The sequence below is a fragment of the Mesocricetus auratus genome, unplaced genomic scaffold (genome assembly GCF_017639785.1).
Source record: "Mesocricetus auratus isolate SY011 unplaced genomic scaffold, BCM_Maur_2.0 Super-Scaffold_100019, whole genome shotgun sequence".
Lineage (NCBI taxonomy): Eukaryota > Metazoa > Chordata > Mammalia > Rodentia > Cricetidae > Mesocricetus > Mesocricetus auratus.
This window is the reverse complement of record NW_024429200.1, coordinates 19279222-19299273: the sequence shown is the minus strand read 5'-3', so window position 1 is coordinate 19299273 and position 20052 is coordinate 19279222. Positions and strand designations below refer to the sequence as shown.

At 37.9% G+C, this 20052-nt stretch overlaps 1 protein-coding gene across 1 annotated transcript in view; it reads left to right on the top strand.

Annotated features, from left to right (window-relative positions):
• The window catches only part of Kcnd2 (potassium voltage-gated channel subfamily D member 2), a 494960-nt gene extending 475126 nt beyond the window's left edge, over positions 1–19834 (top strand). Inside the window, exons 2-6 of the mRNA XM_005078043.4 lie at positions 3605–3767; positions 12262–12357; positions 13066–13158; positions 16021–16268; positions 17222–19834. Of these exons, the coding sequence (XP_005078100.1) occupies positions 3605–3767; positions 12262–12357; positions 13066–13158; positions 16021–16268; positions 17222–17399 (778 nt within the window). The 3' untranslated portion in view covers positions 17400–19834. The remainder of the gene's footprint in view (positions 1–3604; positions 3768–12261; positions 12358–13065; positions 13159–16020; positions 16269–17221) is intronic.
• The last annotated feature ends 218 nt before the right edge of the window (positions 19835–20052 follow it).

Genomic DNA, 20052 nt, shown 5'->3' with positions numbered 1-20052 from the left:
TGAAATTAATACCAGGGCCCCTCTGGCAAACAAGTACTGAACCACAAGCAGGTGTTATATGGCAACACTTTAAAAAGTCATTTGCTATTTGCAAACATTGCAGCTACTAAAAAAACTATCCATCAAACTCTGATCCTTCTAGATTGCAAGTTGATGGCAGAAAATCCATGAATAACATAACCACTGAGACCCTAAGGGGTAGAAATATTAGTTAATAAGTAATCCACTTTCCAGGTCAGAAGAAATTGTTTCTTATACCTCTTGGATTATCACTCAAGCAAAAAAAAAGCCAAAAACAAACAAACAAAAAAACCAAAGCAAAATAAATACAAAAAATAAAACCTCAAACACACAAAATCAATCACATACAGAGACAGAGAGGTGGAGAGGAGAGACAGAGAGAGCTAATCGAGCTAACCTTTCAAATATACCTCTTAGAATTTATTTGTGCCCAGATAACGTTGTTTTTATTTTAACTATTTAGTACTTGATATCTACAATATGGCGGACCCAGCACCTGGATCCATCAACAGACTTTATTCTTCTGGGCTTAACTGCACCTTGCCTTGCAAATTGTGACTTTAAATCAGAACAACAAAAAGAGGAGGAGTGAGATTGAACATCAGAATCATTTTAACATCAGCACTTTCTTCCTTTTGTATGAAGATCCCTTCTGTATGCATGATTTTTTTAACCAAAATTTCTGGCTTCTCTTTTGGTATTCATAGAAAATAGATTTGTAAATGGGAAGTCATGGCTTTTCTAGGGAGGTTAACCCATTACAATGTACTTCATTTGTTACTGGAACATACATATACAGTATTCAGGTCAGACAGACACTATATGAATAAAACAAGGAATCTACAAGTTTAGAGTTCAAAACTATGTAATTTTTTCATTTTTGATATCTCTGTGCCATAGATTTTTACAGAAATGTCAAATGATGAATTTGAATGGATATTTTAAAATTTTGATTTATAATATGTTGTGACTAAAAACCAGCAATATTTTTAAGCCTATATAAACTCAAAAATGATATGAATAGACAGAAAAATAGATAGATGATTGATGTATATATGTATATATATACATACAAACACACATTAATTCATAGATAAATAGAAAATGAATATGTGTAGATTCACTTAAGTTCTTCTCCTGACTATTTTGTACTATTTTGGGGACATTGATTAAGTAGAAGGGATGCATGATATCAAGGACTTTGTACGAAACTTCAAACAGTAGTTGAGAATGAAGTCCTTGTTAATCGGAATTTATATATGTTCTGATTGTGGCAGGTGTGCCTGAATGCGTTAGGGAAAGTGCTCCTAGTGTGTATGCAAGGCCAAGGTTACAGTGAAGTTGTTTGATGCAACATGAGCAAACACTGCTAGAAATACTTCTAATTCGTTACCATTTTGATTTGGAGTCATTTTTTGATCTACTGCCATGTTCAGAAATCTTTTGCTGAACTCCACCTCCAGTTCTGCAACCCCACTTGTGGTCTTAAATTTTTATGAACCCCACAACCTGTTATGCAACCCCACAGGCAGTCACAGAAGCTGGGCAATAGTTAATGCAGTACAGACATTTGTTGCAGGGATTTGAATTATGGTGAAATAGCTTGACTGCCGATGAGCCACAAACACTAAGAATGAATAACTGGAGAGTCAAAGCATGGAACAGAGCCCCAGTGGGGTACACAAATGCACTGCTGGTCAGTATCCCATCTGTCACTGTCATTGGCCTATCCTTTCAATTTGTCTGTAACTCCCATCTACAGGTTAACACAAAAATGTTTTCTCACAAGAATCATGTTAATAAGGGTTATCATGTCTTAATAGATACCTGAAAAGGCAGTATTCTTCCCCAGGAATGAAGCCTTATACAACCTCTATTATTAAAGAAGAAAACAGTGGATACATTCAGTTGATACATGGCAAGAGCCTGCTTCATGCTAGGAAGACATAAAGTCAAACAGCTCCCACTCTGTTAACTTTATTTTATGGAGAATGAAAAAGTGATATACCCCCTGACTAGCATGTTCAATGCCTTAGGTTCAATCCCCAGAAATCACAAAGAAGAATAAAAAAGTAAATACTATATCATGTGTGGATAAGAACTATGAAAGTAACCAAATTGAGAATCTGTTATGAAACATTATTCAAGAAGGGAATAGAAATTCTGTGGACAAAGTGAATGGGAAATTACTTTCTGTCTTCATTCAAGTGCCACCTAATGAATGGCGTGGGACTACACACAAAGCAGAAGGCCAAATGGCCAGTGTGTCCACAGGACAGGGAGCATAGCAGAGGCTCATGTGAAGTATCCAGTAACTAGATAGTCATTGTTTTATCATAATCTGAAGGTAAGGGGGACGAGTTCCAATTTATTTTAGTTTCAATACGTTTGGAAAGCTGAAATAAAATTTCAACTGACCAATTTCTATTTTAAAAGCATAGTTCACGAATTGCAGTGTGGTAAATGTGGAAAGTGTGGATAAGTTGCTTTGCTCATTGGTTGGTGATCAATTAGAAGTTGAGTAAAGAGACCTACATGTTTTGTGTCTTTAATGTCTTAAAGATTAAGAGAGTAACTTAGATAAGGTGTGACTATAGTGGAGGCAGTGTAGCTCAGTCAGTATTGGTTTCAGAATCTGGAGGGGTCAGGGTGGGAAAGTTTTGTTAACTATGAATGGCAAACTGTAAAAACTGATCTGAGAGTTGGCAGCAGAAGCTAGTTTAAGGTTTTGCTGACTTTTAGGTATAACCAGACCAAACCACTGAGAGTAAGCATCTCACATATGGGAGAGCCATCCATTGAGGCTGTCAGTACAAATTAGGGTATCTTCTACTGAAAACTATACTAAAACAACAACATGAATTGGATTCATACAAGAAAAAGTCTATATGAATAAGGTACAAGGATTCAAAACTGAGATACAAATTATACAAAGCTTTAGAAATTAGATAAAGGAAAAGAAGCCAGAAAAGATGATAAAGTAGCTCCCAGTGAGGTAAGAAAGTGACTAATACTGAAGCAAAGACAGAGTGTTTCAGAGAACAATCAACTGTCACACATAAGCACAAGACTGGGTAATGTTATCATGAGAAATGACCATCAGACATCACAAGTGAAGGTTAATGGGAATCTTGCAAAGTTTGCTTTTAAAATGATTGGAGCAGATGAGAGCCATGTGATGTGATGTCCTACTTTTTCTGCTTAAATTCCATCACCCATCCAGTGCTGAAAAAAATTACGTGGAAAAGTGTGTCATCTAGACTATAAATTCTAGCACAGAAATATTGACTATTAATAAATGTAAAAAAACCTATGCCACGTTATATAAAAGGCAAATTGAAGAGCTATCATGACATCATCGGGCTTTAAATACTTTCTAGTCTGGGAGGTTTCTCAATATTATCATCATTTTCTACAAGGCTGGAAGGTAATTTTTGCAAGTCTATATTCATAATTTCTCACTTACTAGTTTGACACCTTGCATATTGTAGTCATGAAGTAGAAATAGAAGTATTTCCCAAGAATCAGTAACAGGCCAAAGTGTTGCGTGTGACTGATGGCAACTATTTTTCCTCTGACCCAGGTATGGCGACATGGTACCAAAAACCATAGCAGGGAAGATATTTGGTTCCATCTGCTCACTGAGTGGCGTGCTGGTCATTGCGCTACCCGTGCCTGTGATCGTGTCCAACTTCAGTCGGATCTATCACCAAAACCAACGAGCAGACAAACGAAGGGCACAGAAGGTAGGCATTCAACTCTGTGAACACCACTTTCTATGATGATCTTCAAAATCCTCACCACTCGTTCAGCACTAGGTTAATGATGAAAAGGACGTTACCATCTCAGTTGCTTAAAACAAAGCATTGTGTTTTCACTAATGTGAATGGATGGACATCATGATGGCGCTATTGATCCCTCATCACACTTTATGCACTGTACCTCTACAGTCATGGGCGTGATTACTGGCACTCTGCCCCCTATGATCTTTCTTGCAACAGGCCCCAGACCCTGGTGTGTCTGCTGCCTTAGCCAAAGCTGATTGCACAGCCACTGTTAGATTAACAGTGGGCAGAGAATGGCGGCAATGGGGCAGGAAGTGGAAAGTAAGGAGTAATTGTGAACAGAGTTAATAAACGTTTATTCAGATATACATACTTGAGAATTATTATTAAAATCTGATTTTTAGGTCTGATTTATTTAGTCCTTATCCATCAGAGATCAGACTGGTTCCAGTAAGAAAGGGCTGTGAATGAGAACCAAGATTTGTATCTCAGCTATTTTGCTCACTTGAAATAGGATGTAGGAAAATCCTGAGCATTTGCTCCTAAAATATGTTTTGGTTAGTTGTTGTTGCTGTTTTCCTGGCCCAGTAGTTTCCTCTGTCTCTGAACTTTGTATCAATTATTTAATCCTTCTGAAAATAATCCCATTAAATACTTGTGTGTAAAATGGGGAAACAAAAAGATTGATATGTGAAAGTATATAAATCTGTGTAGACTTATAGATGAATTATAATAACTTATAATTAGTAACATTTAATATTTATTGATGCCTTCCTATGAACCAGGCAATTGTATAATGTTCAAAACATTATTTATATAGTTTCACCAAGCTCTAGGATTTGGTTGCCATCATTCTGCCCAATTAATGGCTGGGAATCCTATTCCAGGAATCGAGCCATTCTAAGATCATGTAACTGAAAAGTTGGAGAGCAACTATTCATTGCTCATAAGTCAGTCTGAGCAGACAAAAATGGCAAAACTCAGCTATTTCCCACTACCCATGTCAATTGAGAAGAACATCTAGACATAGTTTGGTGCCCATTGATAGTTCCCTTCTGATGGAACCATCTTAGGACTAAACTGATAAGAAGCCATGTAAATCCGATTTAGAAATCTAATTTTAATAAAACACTTAACAGTAGTATTGCCTGCTTCTCGGAAAAACTGGATGCATGTTAATGCATGTGCCTTCCTCAGTCTACACCAAAATAGTCATCTTGACAGTCAGAGCCCCTTTGGCTTAGAAATCACTTTGAAATCTTTCTTAGGGCTTTCTCTGCTCTTACAGTGCTGGGTTTCCAGTATTCTTCACGGCCATCATATTTTTCTCTTTTCCAGAAAGCATCATTTTGAAAATGCTCAAGCTCTAGTCATAACTATATTTCATTTGGTGCACAGCCTAGATAATTCAGTGCACCTGCAAGACATCACCAGCAATTTAATGAACTACTGGCTTTGTGACTGGTTCCATCAAGGAGTTTAAACATGGTGGTCAGCCATGTGTAGCACCAGTAAAGTAAAAACCCTCAGAAGGTAACCCTTGGATAATTTCAGTCTTCCTTGTAGAGACAGGCACGTTCTGCCAAGACCTCATTTATGCACAACATCAGAGAGCATTTTTCCTTCAGCTTGGTCAGCCTCAGAGCTGCTTGCTTTAAGGAATTCCTCCAACACTGGTGAACAAATAGCCAGCTTTAAATTATTATCCAGAGCAGCAATAAATAATTCAGACAACATTTATGTGGATTTCTAATAATCGACTAGGCTGGATATGTTAAGATAGAGAAAGGAGAGAGGGAAGGAGCAGGACAGGCACACACTGTCTGCATTCCCATCTCTTGCAGGACACATTTACACAGGCAGAGCTCTAAGAATGGGCTTCAGGCTCCTCTACAAGGAACCCTTCACAATGAAATCCCTCTACAGGACACTCATGAACACTGAGATAGCAGTCATCCTCCAAAGAGCTTAACTCTGACCATTATTTACCTGTCTCCATTCTAGGCTTTTGATTAGCACAACAACTACTTACAAACAACCAGAAGCACAAATATCTGTAGGGTTTTTTTGCAAAGAACATCATGTATAAGAATAAAATACTTAAGAGTATCTTTACAATACTAGAGTTTCCTTAAAGCCAGCAGTTCAAAGACTAAACAAGCTGAAAGAAAGCATGCTCTCGTGCCTGACATAAGTAAGATCTCTGCAGAACGTGCCCTGTACCTACATGAGCTCATGGGCATTTAATCAAGGGCTACCTGGTGAGAGGTTATACTTTACTGATGCTATCACATGCTGACAAGCATGTTGAAAGGCCATGATAGGACCAGTTACAAACCAGGAAAATGCTCGAAAGTATTTGTACCTAAATAAGTTTGCAGACCAAAAGTAAATAAGTGTGATGCTATAAAGCACAGTAATTGAAAGTGTACTTCATGAATGCTGTTTTTGGTATTTTCAAACTATTGTTCATGTCCTAAATTTCTACCACAGTGTAATGAATATTGCATGTGACTACTAGAGAAATAGACTTAATAGAGCCAGATATGATAACCTAATCTAGTATGTCCAGTAAAAAGTCTATGACCAATAAACTGGGCACAATCTCAGGAAGAACATTTATATTAAATTAAATAAGTTACCAAGCAGTATTTCCTACTTTTTATTCTTAGAGACTGAAAACAAAACAGACTGAACTTCCATTAGACTCAGATGATTTATATCAATCTGTGCCTGGAGCCTCGGTGACTTAACAGATATGACAGGTGCACAAGCAAACGATCTACTCAGTAACAATTCAATAACAGCCAACACTCAAATGGACCAACTAAAATAATATTATAAAGTTGTTGTTTTCTGTATTTGGGCCTATGACGAGCTCCAACCTTCAACAGGAATATACATTGTGTGTACATGAGAGAGATTTCCTGTCGGTACGGTCAGGGGATTTTCCTTCTAGGCCCTTCCACATATCAAGTGCTCTTTTTGTTTGTTTTTCCTACACATTGCAACCTTTAAAAAAATGAGCTCTTCTCAACCCTTGGTAGTCTTTATTTAACATCGACTTGGGAGTGAAGACAGGCATCAACTAAAAATCTCTTTTACCCTAACTATTGGCAATTGCATCTTACTGGATTTAGTTTTCATCCAGTCATTCAAATATCACTTACTAAATAGAGTTTATTTGCCAGGAGTGAATCTTACTTGATAGAATACTAGTTCATAAGGGTGACATTTTGAAGCAAGAAGCTATCCTGTTTTAAAATATAAATGAGAGAGGCTGGAGAGATGGCTCAGAGGTTCAGAACACTGGCTGCTCTTCCAGAGGTCCTGAGCTCAATTCCCAGAATCCACATGGAGGCTCACAACCATCTGTAATGAAATTTGGTGCCCTCTTCTGGCCTGCAGGCAGACAACTATATACAAAATAAATAAGTAAATCTTAAAATATGAATGAGACTACATAGTCATTTGCCTATTCAAAGCTAACCTGAATTTACTACATAATAATGATAATTTAATAATACTGAAAACAACTGTCTTCATCCAGTGTCTCTAGTATGCCATGGGTGATTTTAATGTGTCATTGTATTCATAATCACTTGCAAAGATTATTATCATTATTTCAGTTTTACAGAAGCCTTTTACGTGATCACACACCACATATGTGTTGGTTTAATCCCAAGACCAGAAAACTTTAGCATTATTCAAAAAATAAATATATGATTTGATTTCCATATATTAGAATATTAACACATATTTTATATATGGATGATATGGGTGACCTTGCCTCTGATACCCTCTTCCATGTTTCCCTCTCTTAGCTGTGAATCCTCTTGTTGACTTGTTCATTTCACTCATTCCACTGAACTAAATCCCAGTACCGTGCCTGCCAATTCTGCCTCTCCGGGATTACCCACACTTTAGAACAGGGAAGTACATGGTCTAAAACACTGTCTCACACTCTCTTGTTGGGTGGCTTGTTTCATTTCTAGGGCAGCTATTTTGCTTAGCAAATGGAAATGATCCAATAAACTCCTTCATACCTTCAAAACTGACAAAGTTTCATATGCTATGTCCACACGGAACACTTAAGAATTAGATGAAAGAAATAAACTGTAGTTGATATCTGGAACACACAGGTTAGGCAGGGAATGTGGGGGCTAATATTTGAGGAGTGATGAATTGTCTCGGATTAGTAAAAAGAGATACATTCTCTCAATCACTAGGTTGCTGGGAATCCGTCATTTTCCTAAAGTATTGAAAATATTTTTGATTCAGTAACACTATGGTTCAAAAGATTTACTGAAACCTCATCCTAATTTGCATTCTCACAGCTGGTACTTTGCTGCTGCAAGAAGCTGCTATTTTCTAGAGAGCACAAGTAGGGACTGAAAGGACTGTTCTCTCTTAACCTCTCATTACACAGCCGGTATTGCCATGACTGTCATACTGAGTAGGTCACAGGAAAAGTGAGTTTCTGAAACAACTTTGTAAAATAATCTCCTTCAATTACCTGCTGGAACCAAAGCTATAATCACAGATGGTAAGGGCTAGACTTCAACAGGTATTTGGTATGGTACGCCACAGGATGAATTAAGCCAATTAACTCACAGTATTACAGCAAACTGAAAGAAAAGGTATGGATGAAATTACAACAGGTGGATGGGTGTTTCTTTTACTAATACAGTACACGGCTTTAAAAAAAAAGGCCATTCTATCTTTAAAACAACATTTTGTAGACAGTTAAGACTCTATGTGTATTAGCAGTTGATACCATTTATAGATTTCTTATTATGTGATAAAAGGTATGTCATTCTTCTGTGATGGACAGCAGTTTTGTTTATGTTACATTTCTCAAAGAAAAAAAGTCAACATTACTCAATATTGCTGCCTTGTGCTTAGAGAATAACACAGGCAAGAGAAGTAACTTCAATATAGGTAATGCAATATGCAAGATAGCGGGAGTGGAGGGTGGGGAGGGAAAAGGAGGGGGGAGAGGAAAGCAGCAAAGAAATTCAGGAAATGGAGAAGGGAGGGGTATGAAGCAGCCCAAGAACATAAGGGAGAAGGTGGATCAAATAAGGCAACGAATGTTTGAAGAGCTGAAAGGACTGAAATCACAATATGTACTGTCTGGAGATCAATAGGTACATTGCTTGCTTGTAAATGACTGGGGTAATTCTAGGTCATTTCCCAGAATGCTTGTCAGTGCCATTGCTTTGTCGAGACCAGCCTGAAAACCTAGTCCTGATGCACAGCTTTTGAAGATAAAGGTTTTCTTCCTACCTTCCAACTTAATTCTCCAGTACTGACTAAATGTTTTCAGTGATCTAAGCATCATACTGACAACAAAGTGCAATTTGTCAGTTTTGCCATCACACACAAAAATGATCGTGATACAGTGCATTACTTTAAAATGGAGTCGACACACATAAACATAAACTTAAGGGTGAAGGAAGAAGGGGGTAGACATGAAGGATAAAGAAGTACACGAAAGGGGAAGCTCCGAAAACCTGCCAACACACACACACACACACACACACACACACACACACACACACACACACACACACGCACTCCTATGATCCTAAAACAAATCTACCGTTTGAAATTTGTCACCAGGGTGGGTGCTCAAAGCAGGAAGCCTTGCTTGCTATGGCAAAGGCTACTTTAAATTTTTGATTGCAGATACATGCCTGTGGTCCCAGAACTTGAGAAGAGGAGGCAGAAAGCTAAGGAATTGATGACAACCTTGAGGCAGGCTGTGGCTCTGTTTTTTCCTCCAGGTCATTGGCTGCACTGGTCCATGAGGATGGAGAGAGCAGAAACAGGGTCTGGTGGGCTGTAGGAATGATGGAGACAGCCCTCCTGGAGACTGACTTCAGTGAATCAGCTCAACTTTATTCCAGAGTATAAGGAATATATATATAGGATCTGTGCCAAAGGTCAAGCTAAAGATAAATCAGGTTATCTGGCTTAGAGACAACTTTCAGATAAAGTCAGTCCTCCAGGTCCAGAGAAGTTCTCCAGATAAGGGCCGGTAGAGAAGTATTGCTGGAGAGGAAGGGAGTCTCCATGTTGTTGAGCTTTTGTTTAAAAAAAAAAGGCTGCCAATCCATTATAGACTGCAACCTCTGACCAGCCAGCATGACATTCCAACAGGCAGCATCAACTCTTAAATATATTCAGGGCCAATCTGAGTTTCATAAAAGCCTGTCTCAAAACAACAAAAGTAAAAGTTAATTGTGCTGAAATATGCTTGTGATTCCAGCTTCTCAGGAGCCTGAAACAAGATGACCAGTTCAGGGCTAGCCTCCATCACTTAGCAAAAAAAAACCTTTCTCAGAAGTACGAAATAAAACACCACGACAGAAAAGATGGATCAGCAGTTAAGAGTGCTGGCTGCTCTTCCAGAGGACCCTAGTTCCAATCAAGTAGTTCTAAAGCACTGTAATTTCAGCTCCAATGATTCAACATGATTCTATCATTTCTCTCCTACTCTCATATGCCCTCCCTCCAGCCTTCCACATACCACCCCATGTACATTCCCTGTCAAATTAGAAAGCAGAAAAGATTTGGGATGTAAATCATCAGTAGAGCACTTGCCCCACACGCATGAAACCCTGGCTTCAATTCTCAATACTTATAAAACAAATTAGTCAGTAGTTGACTAAATAAGCCATGCTCCATTTGAACAATGGCATGTCATACAGCCATAAAATTTAGAGTAACCTATGTGTGTTTGAAGATGAAGTTCCCAGGTGTAGAAATTAAATAAACTGCAGAAGAGTATGAGATGTTTTCTTCCAGCTGTGTTAAAATGTGTACATGCACATACTTAGTTTCTGACAAGATATACGCCAGTGCCTGCCTACAGAGCACAAGGGGAGAAAGGCCATAGGCCAGAGTACTTGGTTTGTGTATGTCTTTGTGGTGCTGGCAACTTTTTCATTTTTAGGATGGAAGTAATTTTTTTTTGGTTTTACGAGACAGGGTTTCTCTGTATTGTTTTGGAGGCTGTCGGTCCAGCCTGGCCTCGAACTCACAGAGATCCGCCTGCCTCTGCCTCCCAAGTGCTGTGATTAAAGGCGTGCGCCACCACTGCCCGGCTAGAATGGAAGCAATTTTTAATTCTGACACAAAAGGACATTGTAGAGCTAGAAACTAAAGGTAGTGTGATTATGGATTGTTCATAAAAGGAATGGTGGGCTTCCTAGAGTAAGTTTGCAAGAAACTTCTTGACCAAGTCATCCCAGTTGCTGTGTTGTATAAACTTGATACCCGTGAGTCATAAAGAGTACAGAGAATATACACTGGAAAGCTAGCCACAAGTTGTCATGCTGGGTAACACTGCGCTGATGACCTCCTTGGAACTGTGACCAACCGAACGACCACCTGAAATGCTCTGAACAGAAAAGCAGTCTATGGAAAATACTTCGAAAGTTTAAATAATCTTATAAATCCATTTGGATAGACTCACTGCATTCTTCATCTCAACAGATTCAAAAGTGAAATAGAAATCAAATGAATATATCAATGTACAGACATCAAATGACCTAAATTTAAGGATTTTAAGATCATGTGTTACTCAGCATGGGCTCTCTTTTGATAAATTCAACAGCAGAACTGTAAATAAAACAAGTGAGTTAGGGTCTACAGGACTGCAGAGTAGTGATTTTAGAAAAAGATAGTAAGTGGAGGAGAGGGGAAAGGAGGAGAGAGATGGGGGAGGGAGAAGGGGAGAGAAGGGAGTAAGAAAAGATAGTAGGGAAAGGAAGAGAAATAGGAAAGGAAAGGAGAGGGGGAGTGGAGAGGGAAATGAGAACATGGTAGAGAAGAGAAGAGGGGAGGGAAAGTCTTAACTGATTCCTGGAAACAAGTCACTAATTTTTAAAACAGAAGCAAGTGGCATGAACAAGAATTGACAGCGGCTTTGCTGGGCCTGTGGTTTCCACTTCATTATATTACTCAGGTCAGCGTAAGTATAGATATAAGTCAAGTGATACTGTTATTTTGCTCCTGACAAACTTGAAAGACTAACAAAATAATTTGATCTTACTGTAAAGATTAATCCCAATTCTGAAGTGCATTAGCCAACTGCAAGACAGTAAGAAATCACTCAGCGCTGGGAGGACAGTTTTCAGCCCTTCTATCAGAAAAGCAGGCTTGTTTTAAAATACCTCTGTTGATAATAGGATTACACAGAACATATTCTCTCCAGGCCAGCACCATGGCTCAGTGGGAAAAGGCTTTGTATCCCAAGACCTGGGTTTAAAATTCGGAAAACAGAATGAGAAATCTGTCCCTCAGACCTGTCCTCTGACTACCTCATGGGTGAGCAGTGGCGTGCACACCCACACATCATACATACCGTGAGAGTGAATAATTCATTTCTGACTTATAAACAGCGTTCATAAGTGTTGACGGGATGCTTTGTTTTTCTCTCCTGTAGAAAGCCAGGCTGGCCAGGATCCGGGCAGCCAAAAGCGGAAGCGCAAATGCGTACATGCAGAGCAAGCGGAATGGGTTACTGAGCAACCAGCTGCAGGTACAACCAAGCCCTTCACGTTTTTGTAATCATGGGCTCACCAGCACGGTAGTGATTCAGCTCCACTTAACCATATGATTTTATTGCGGGTAATTATGAAAGTGACTAGTGGAACAACAGAATGTCAGTTTTATAGCTTTCCCCTGTCCATTGCAGTTGCCTGTAACAGCGTAGGCCCTGTGCTAGGAGATACTACCGGCGGTCATGATTTCCGATTCCAGTAAGGAATCCAGCTCCACGTTCTCCACTGACATCCTGCCCACTGTGACATCAATGATGTGAAAAGTTATCAACCATTCACATACTTAATTTTATTTCAAATTTGCATATGTTGCTTTGAGTGCACTTTGATCAGGGTCTGGGGTGAGACGTGATACCAATTTCTATTTCTGATGGACAGAGAACAGCGTTCAGTAAGTTTACAAAGGCCACATGGTCAAAGAAGACCTTGATAAACTCTTGATAAACTTGATAAACTTACTCTAAAAATGAGTTGAATCTTCAATTCAAGGAGGTGTAGTCTTAAAAGACCAAATGGGAACGTACCCACTGATCACCCAGACTTAATTACACATATGTCTTTTTTTAGTGAGTAAAGTGCCGCCAGTTAGTCTCGGAAACCAGGCCAGGAATCTCTGTGTACATAGGTAGCCCAGATTCTCCCAGCTTGCAAATTAAAAGAAAGTTTGTGTTTTTCCTGTGTTACAGTCTTCAGAGGATGAACCGGCCTTCGTTAGCAAATCCGGATCCAGCTTCGAGACACAACACCACCACCTGCTTCACTGCCTGGAGAAAACCACGGTAAGAAGACAGCAGAGCTACAGCCTTGCACCCTGTCAGCAATTTTGTTCACATCTGTGCAGACATGGCATGTCCAGACAGGATTTGACTCTCTGCTTCCCTAGAAAACATGCTAAAAATCCTGCTTACAGAAAATTCCACAGTAATTGATTCAGCTTGGAAATTGCTATAGTTATTACAAATGCTGTGCCCTAAGTAGCTGCATTAACTCCTCTCCAAGACACCAGATGAATAAGGAAAGATATCTTCCAATAGCTACTGAATGAAAGATTGTTTCTTCTCTGTTTGTAAAATGATTTAAACAGGAAAAAAATAAAATTTCAAGTGTCCTTGCATCTAAATAAACCATCAAAACTGTCATAAAAAGGAGAGAAAGGATAAGAAAGCACATTTCTTTTATTCACAAGCATAATGAATAGAGATAGATATTTAAAATTATCTCTTTATTGCAATAAAATGCTAATCTCAGAGCATCCCCAGATACAGAGAAGTCTCTGTCTCCTCACTTGCATGCTATCAGTGGGAATTCTCCCACAGCAAAGTCACCCATTACTAAGCTAGATATCCATGGGCATCACAGTCTGTGACCACATTGTAGAAAGAAGTATTTGTCATGTATGAGTCAGCTTACTCAACATTATATGATACATTTATATGATACATTATAAATTACGCATTATAAGTAGACTAAATTCGAGCATGTCTTCCACCAGCTTGCTAATTCAGTCACTCAGCAAATACATATCACTTGCCTGTTCTGCGAGCCAGATCCAAAATACTGTGAAACCAGTATGAACTAACCATCATCAAGCCTCCACTGATAGCAAAGCAGGAAAGATGGATGTACTAGGGAAGGATGGTAGGTAGTGTGAGCATGGGAGGGGCAGTGTGAAGCAATGAGGAGCCGTGAGTAGACAGGCTCAAGAAATCCTTCCTGCATCCCTCTTATTTCTTTGGTGGGGGGGGTAAGAGATAAAGACCAATTTACAAGTATACAAAGACATGGAGGCTGCAAAAGACAATGTAAGTGCTAGAGAGATAGTGCAGTCATGAAAGGCTCAGGCTCACACAAGGGATGACATCAGTGCAGAAAGGGAGTAGACCGATGGATGAGGAGGCAGAGAAAGAATCTGAAGGTCACCAGAAAGTACAGGAAGATGCCATGGGAAATCAATAGCCAGGTCCTGTGTTGTCCAGATAGATACGTGATGATTATCTCATAATAAGTGGAAAATTTAGATTTAATTAGGGTAGTTACATGATTATATTTAAATTTTAAGGAAAGTTATACATGTACTTTTTTTTTTGGTTTTTCGATACAGGGTTTACTCTGTATTATTTTGGAGCCTGTCCTGGAACTCGCTCGGTAGACCAAGCTAGTCTCGAACTCACAGAGGTCTGCCTGCCTCTGCCTTCCGAGTGCTGGGATTAAGGGCATATACTTCTAATATAATAAAAGATTTGAAAGTTAAGTGATAGATTAAAGGTAGATTTATTTGTCCCTCTCTTGTCTTTTCTCTTCCACTATTTTACCACTGGTATTTCTAATAAAAAATGTCTTTAACCTCAAGAAATATGGTTTAATTTGCGCTACCTAGAAAACTGTATAGCAACCAGAGGCAGACCATCTTCTTTAATTCCAGTTCCAATGGTCTCTAATGGTCTAAGTCTGACTGCTGTGTGTTCTGACTGTTAACTTGTGTGTTGCTATATACTCTAAGAGAAAACACAGATTACGAATCCTTTGTGCAACAAAAATTAACATGAAATTCTGTCTTCTAATGATTATTCTCTGTACTCAGAAAAGTAGAGTGCGGAATTCTGTATGCCTAAAAATGCTACTCTCAGCAAAGAAATGACAAAATGAGTAACTAAAACAATCTATTTCCCATTAGGCCACGAGTTGCTTCAATTGTTTTACTAATATTTTAGGATGAGAGATGGTTAAGTGAAATCCAAAATGTGCAAAGCCTTTCATTATGAGGCTATTTCTACACAGAGAGAGATAAAATAGTAATTGAAGTCATTCTCCAGTAATTCACGGTAAAGAATGTTTGCCCTTACATTTCTGAGGCAAAAATTCTTATGTAGGCATTTCAGAAAGTAATTCTTTCCTATTTTTAAATTAAAATTCATATGTGGTCTGTGAAATGATGCACCTTACTGTTTGTCTCTTGAGTGGGAAGTTAGGAAAATAGAGGTGACGACTAGAGCTAAGAAAAGAGGCCACAAAAGCTGGGAACTAATCTCTTGTGAGATATGCACATATATTACAGTCTTTATTTTAAAATGATAGTTTTCTATATATTGAGAATTTTAGGGTAGCATCAAAAGAAATGAAAAGCCTGAGACTCTTAAGTTTCTAATTACAAATGTTTCTATAACACGTGAAGATATTTGTTAGTATATAGTAGACAGTCTAATACATTCTACTGCAGAGATCTCTTTTTACAAGTTTAGTCTGCTTAATAAAATCACTATGAGTTTATAAATCCCCTGTGGACATTATTTATATTCATTTAAAATTGTGTTTTTTTAGTTTATAACATCCTGATTTTATGCTTAAGTTAACAAATGAAATTTGAAAAAATTTGGCCTGTAAATAAACACTGAATCAGCTTCCATCTTGCATATGTGAACGTCTAGACCTAGATAGAAAGATTCTTTTCCACAAAACTTTTCCTTAAAGGAATTTTCACTTTGATATTTGAGTCTTTTGGACAGTCATTTTACTTAACTATTGGGTCAAGTCTAAGCAAATCGTAATATATTTGAATTTTAAAGATAGTGATATTTAATCTCTTTTAAATAAAAAAGATCATTTATGTGTTTTCTTCACATTTTCTTACAACTCTCTCACAGAACCATGAGTTTGTGGATGAGCAAGTCTTTGAAGAAAGTTGCATGGAAGTCGCCACAGTTAATCGTCCTTCAAGTCACAGTCCCTCCATGTCTTCACAACAAGGGGTCACCAGCACTTGTTGCTCACGGCGACACAAAAAAACTTTCCGCATTCCTAATGCCAACGTGTCAGGAAGTCATAGAGGCAGTGTGCAAGAACTCAGTACAATTCAGATCAGATGTGTGGAGAGAACTCCGCTATCCAACAGGTACCTGGGATTGGTCTGTAAGGATGTAAATGCCTGTCCTAGTTCCTAGACTATGTCTGCTACAATCATAGTATAGCCAATGTGGCCTCTAAGTCCTAGTTTCAGGGAAACAAAACAAAAAAGGATATCCATTGAAGGTCAAAAGTTGTATTAGGAGACAGAGGACATGGCCTCCTTGGATAAATCCATTGGCATGAAAGCCTAAGGACTTGAGTTTCCCTAGAATCCCAATGAAACTGGTCATGCATTACATATAATCTCATTACTTGGGAGACTGAGACAGGCAATCCTGGGTACAAGTTGGGTAGCTAGACTAGCTGGAATTGGTGAGTCAGCAGAAGATCCTGTCTCAATACACAAAGTGGAGAGTAACCAGGAAGACACCCAACATAAAACTCCCTGCTCTTCCCTCCTCCCTGTCCTCATGGGAAGTTTGTGACAAGACTATCCCTTATAGACAACTGTAGCATTTAGATACTTAGAGCTAGTATTTTGCGGTTCTTAATATAATACCACTATTAGGTGAGGGTACTTTCAAGGAACTGTACATTTCAGAAAAACACCACTCCGACGATTTTATGGCCAGAAATGTTACAAAATCTTCATGGAATCACATTCCATGCTGGCACCTTAAACATTTCAAAGTTACCACCAAAGAAAAATATTTCACTTTGTTCATATCAGAAATATAGCTGTTATCTGAGCCCTTTCCTTTATATTTGTATAGAATATAATATGAGAAACAATTGATTGAACTAAGTTGAGCATAATTTTAGGAAAATAATTCATGTTAATGAACTAACATTTAAGGTAATATATACTTAAATTGTTTTAAATGTAGTTTTGTGTATATATATTAAAAGTTATTTATTAGTAGCAGTATATACATTATATAGTTACAAGAAAAAACTTAAAATAAATACCTGTTCTAAACTACTTTTCTCCCTCATCAGCCGATCCAGCTTAAATGCCAAAATGGAAGAGTGCGTTAAACTAAACTGTGAACAACCTTATGTGACCACAGCAATAATAAGCATCCCAACACCTCCGGTAACCACGCCAGAAGGTGATGACAGGCCAGAGTCTCCGGAGTACTCGGGAGGAAACATTGTCAGGGTGTCTGCTTTGTAAGACAATTGGCACAGGTCTAATAGCATTGGAGCCCTGACTATGGAAAGAATCTCAAGTAGAAGAAAGAAGAAATAATAACCATTTTTTGCAGAATAAGGCAGCAAAGCAAGAAGTTTGGAAGTAAAAAAAAAAGCTTTCAAAGTTTGATGTGAATCAAAACAGCCAACGGCATTTCTAGACAGAGTCCAACCTGTTAGCAGAGGAAGACTCTGTAGCCTTTGACTTTGTGAATGAGCACAATGAAATGCCATCTATTGATGCTTCTTATGATCAGAACTCTTTTTTTAATAAAACAAATAAAATCAATCTTTGAACATAATGTTCCAGTTGAATGCAACACAAAAAAATATGGAAAACATTTTGATAAAAATTTTTCCTGTTAAAACCATGAACGTTGGCTTTGGTGGAGATTATCGTAGATGAAAAAAAAAAAACTCATACGATCCATTTGTATGAACTGAAGGAAACCATCCTAATGCATGCTAGAATTCTTTGGAGCAGTGATCTCAGTTTCCTTATGTTGTCTTCAGAATAGGCATGATAAACTATACCTGTAGAAAGGGGAACTTCCTGTGCACTTACAGTGAGCTGATTGTCCATGTTCCATGGTGGGCTGTGCAAATAAACTCCTTTTAGCACCGCAGTGTTTCTCATGGGGATGCACACTAGTACATCTAAAGTGTTTGGATAGTTCAGTATTAATTATTGTTTAACTTTGCACCTAGTCATTGTTATAACTGCAATAATTCATTCTATATCTGTTGTATCAGGAATCAGGATTTTTTTTTGGACTCTCCATATATTCATAGATACAGTAAGAGCCACATTCGTAGAAAACCTTCTAGTGTGGCCAGGTTTTAGGTGACTTTTTAATTCACAAATATTGTGTCATAAATGTCTTTTGGTAGTATTCTTTGGTCCACTGTATCCCAGGGACCCAGTGCATTATCTGTTCCTGGATCTTTCTAGTGTCTGGGTTCATCCATTAATGACAGGATTAGTATTTACTGTAGTAAAAAAAAAGTCTGCTACTTTTGTACTTTCCAACTGGTTATTACAAGTAGACTGTCATCAATCCCCTTGACAAAGCTAGAGTAAAGGAGTTGAAATGAAAATCTCTATTGTTTTCAGTATTTGTGGAAAACACAGACCCTGGAAACACCCATATGTGTTTCATGACAGGAGTTAAATAGGACTAAAACTCACAGGATCAATGATCCCAGAATCTATCTCAGTGTGTTATTTCTTTTGCTTCAGATCTTGAATACATTTGAGAACACCTGAAATGCAGAGGAAAAGTGAAGTGCTTTATTTAGCAATATTTAAAGAGAGCAGGATTTTGATGTCATCCAAGAAAGTGACAATTTTTCTCAAAAGACCCTGTGTATCACAATGCACAATATCCTCTGCAAAATCAGGAAGACAGGAGTGTGATGATTTGAAGTTGACCACTATGTACATTTAAGTGAAAAGTCTTGCTATCTTTTCACCCTTAAAAATCGGCAGATATGTCTGCACGTTACAGTGTAAAAAAGTTTTTTGTCATGAAAAGTTTTGTTCATTCCAAGCCACCACTGTAAGAACGAAAGCTTAGTTTCTACACAGGGAAAAAGTTAATAATTGCTCCTCTGCCATAGAGATTTTGAAATGCGTACCACAATTTACCATACAAAGGAATTAATCCAACCATTTTCAGGTAAAGCCAGAAATCGATTCCCATTTATAGAATAGCTTCTAGAACTGTGTTACGCACACAGTAGATCTTCATCAACAGCTGAGTGACAGGAAGGAGAACTCAGCTGTCTCTCGGGAGGACCTGGCTTTAGTCCTAGTGTGTCTTTTTAAAAGTTACTAATCTTCCTGCGGCGTGAATATTAACAATTCTATTAACACCTGCCTCTTGTCACTTTATGCTTCTAGAGCAAATATATAGTGAAACTTCTTTGATGACATTTATTGAAAAGCCTTTTAAAATATAGACTAAGGCAAGTACAATCAGGAGCATTTAACATCTTCTGATTCCCAATAAGAAGTTCTATTTTTCATGCTCTTAATAGTACAAAAAAAATGAAATACACTTAGCTTTTTTTGGCTGATAATTATTCTTCCTCCTTTAATTTGTCATTTATCACAAATTATTAATTTCTTCAGATTTTCACAGAAAAGTTAAAAAACCTTTTTGATGTTTTAGGTGATTTAAAAATATACTGTGTTGGTGGTGAATGACTATTGATGACTGTGTTAAGTGCATCTGTATTGTAAGTGAAATGTAATTATTTCTGTGTATCATATGGAGTAACTAAGGTCATTGTTTTTTGACAATTTTGTTTGAAATTCATATATCTTATTTCAAAGGATAGCATAATATCTGCATTATGCTGGAAAATAGACTTTTGGAGAATACTTAAATAAAACATGTGCATGCTTGAACAGGACAACATGTTTGACTGTGACCTTTTTTCTTAGATTTAATTCTTTTCCAAAAGATATGTTACACTCATAATAAATCTAAGAAAATTTATGCTCATGCAAACTAAAAGATAAGACAGAAGCTTTCTTCCAGAGTGGGACCCCAGGAGACTTTACTTGGGGAAAAATCACCTAGAAAGCCAAAACTTTAAACTATACATACCCTTACTACTCATGCTTGTAG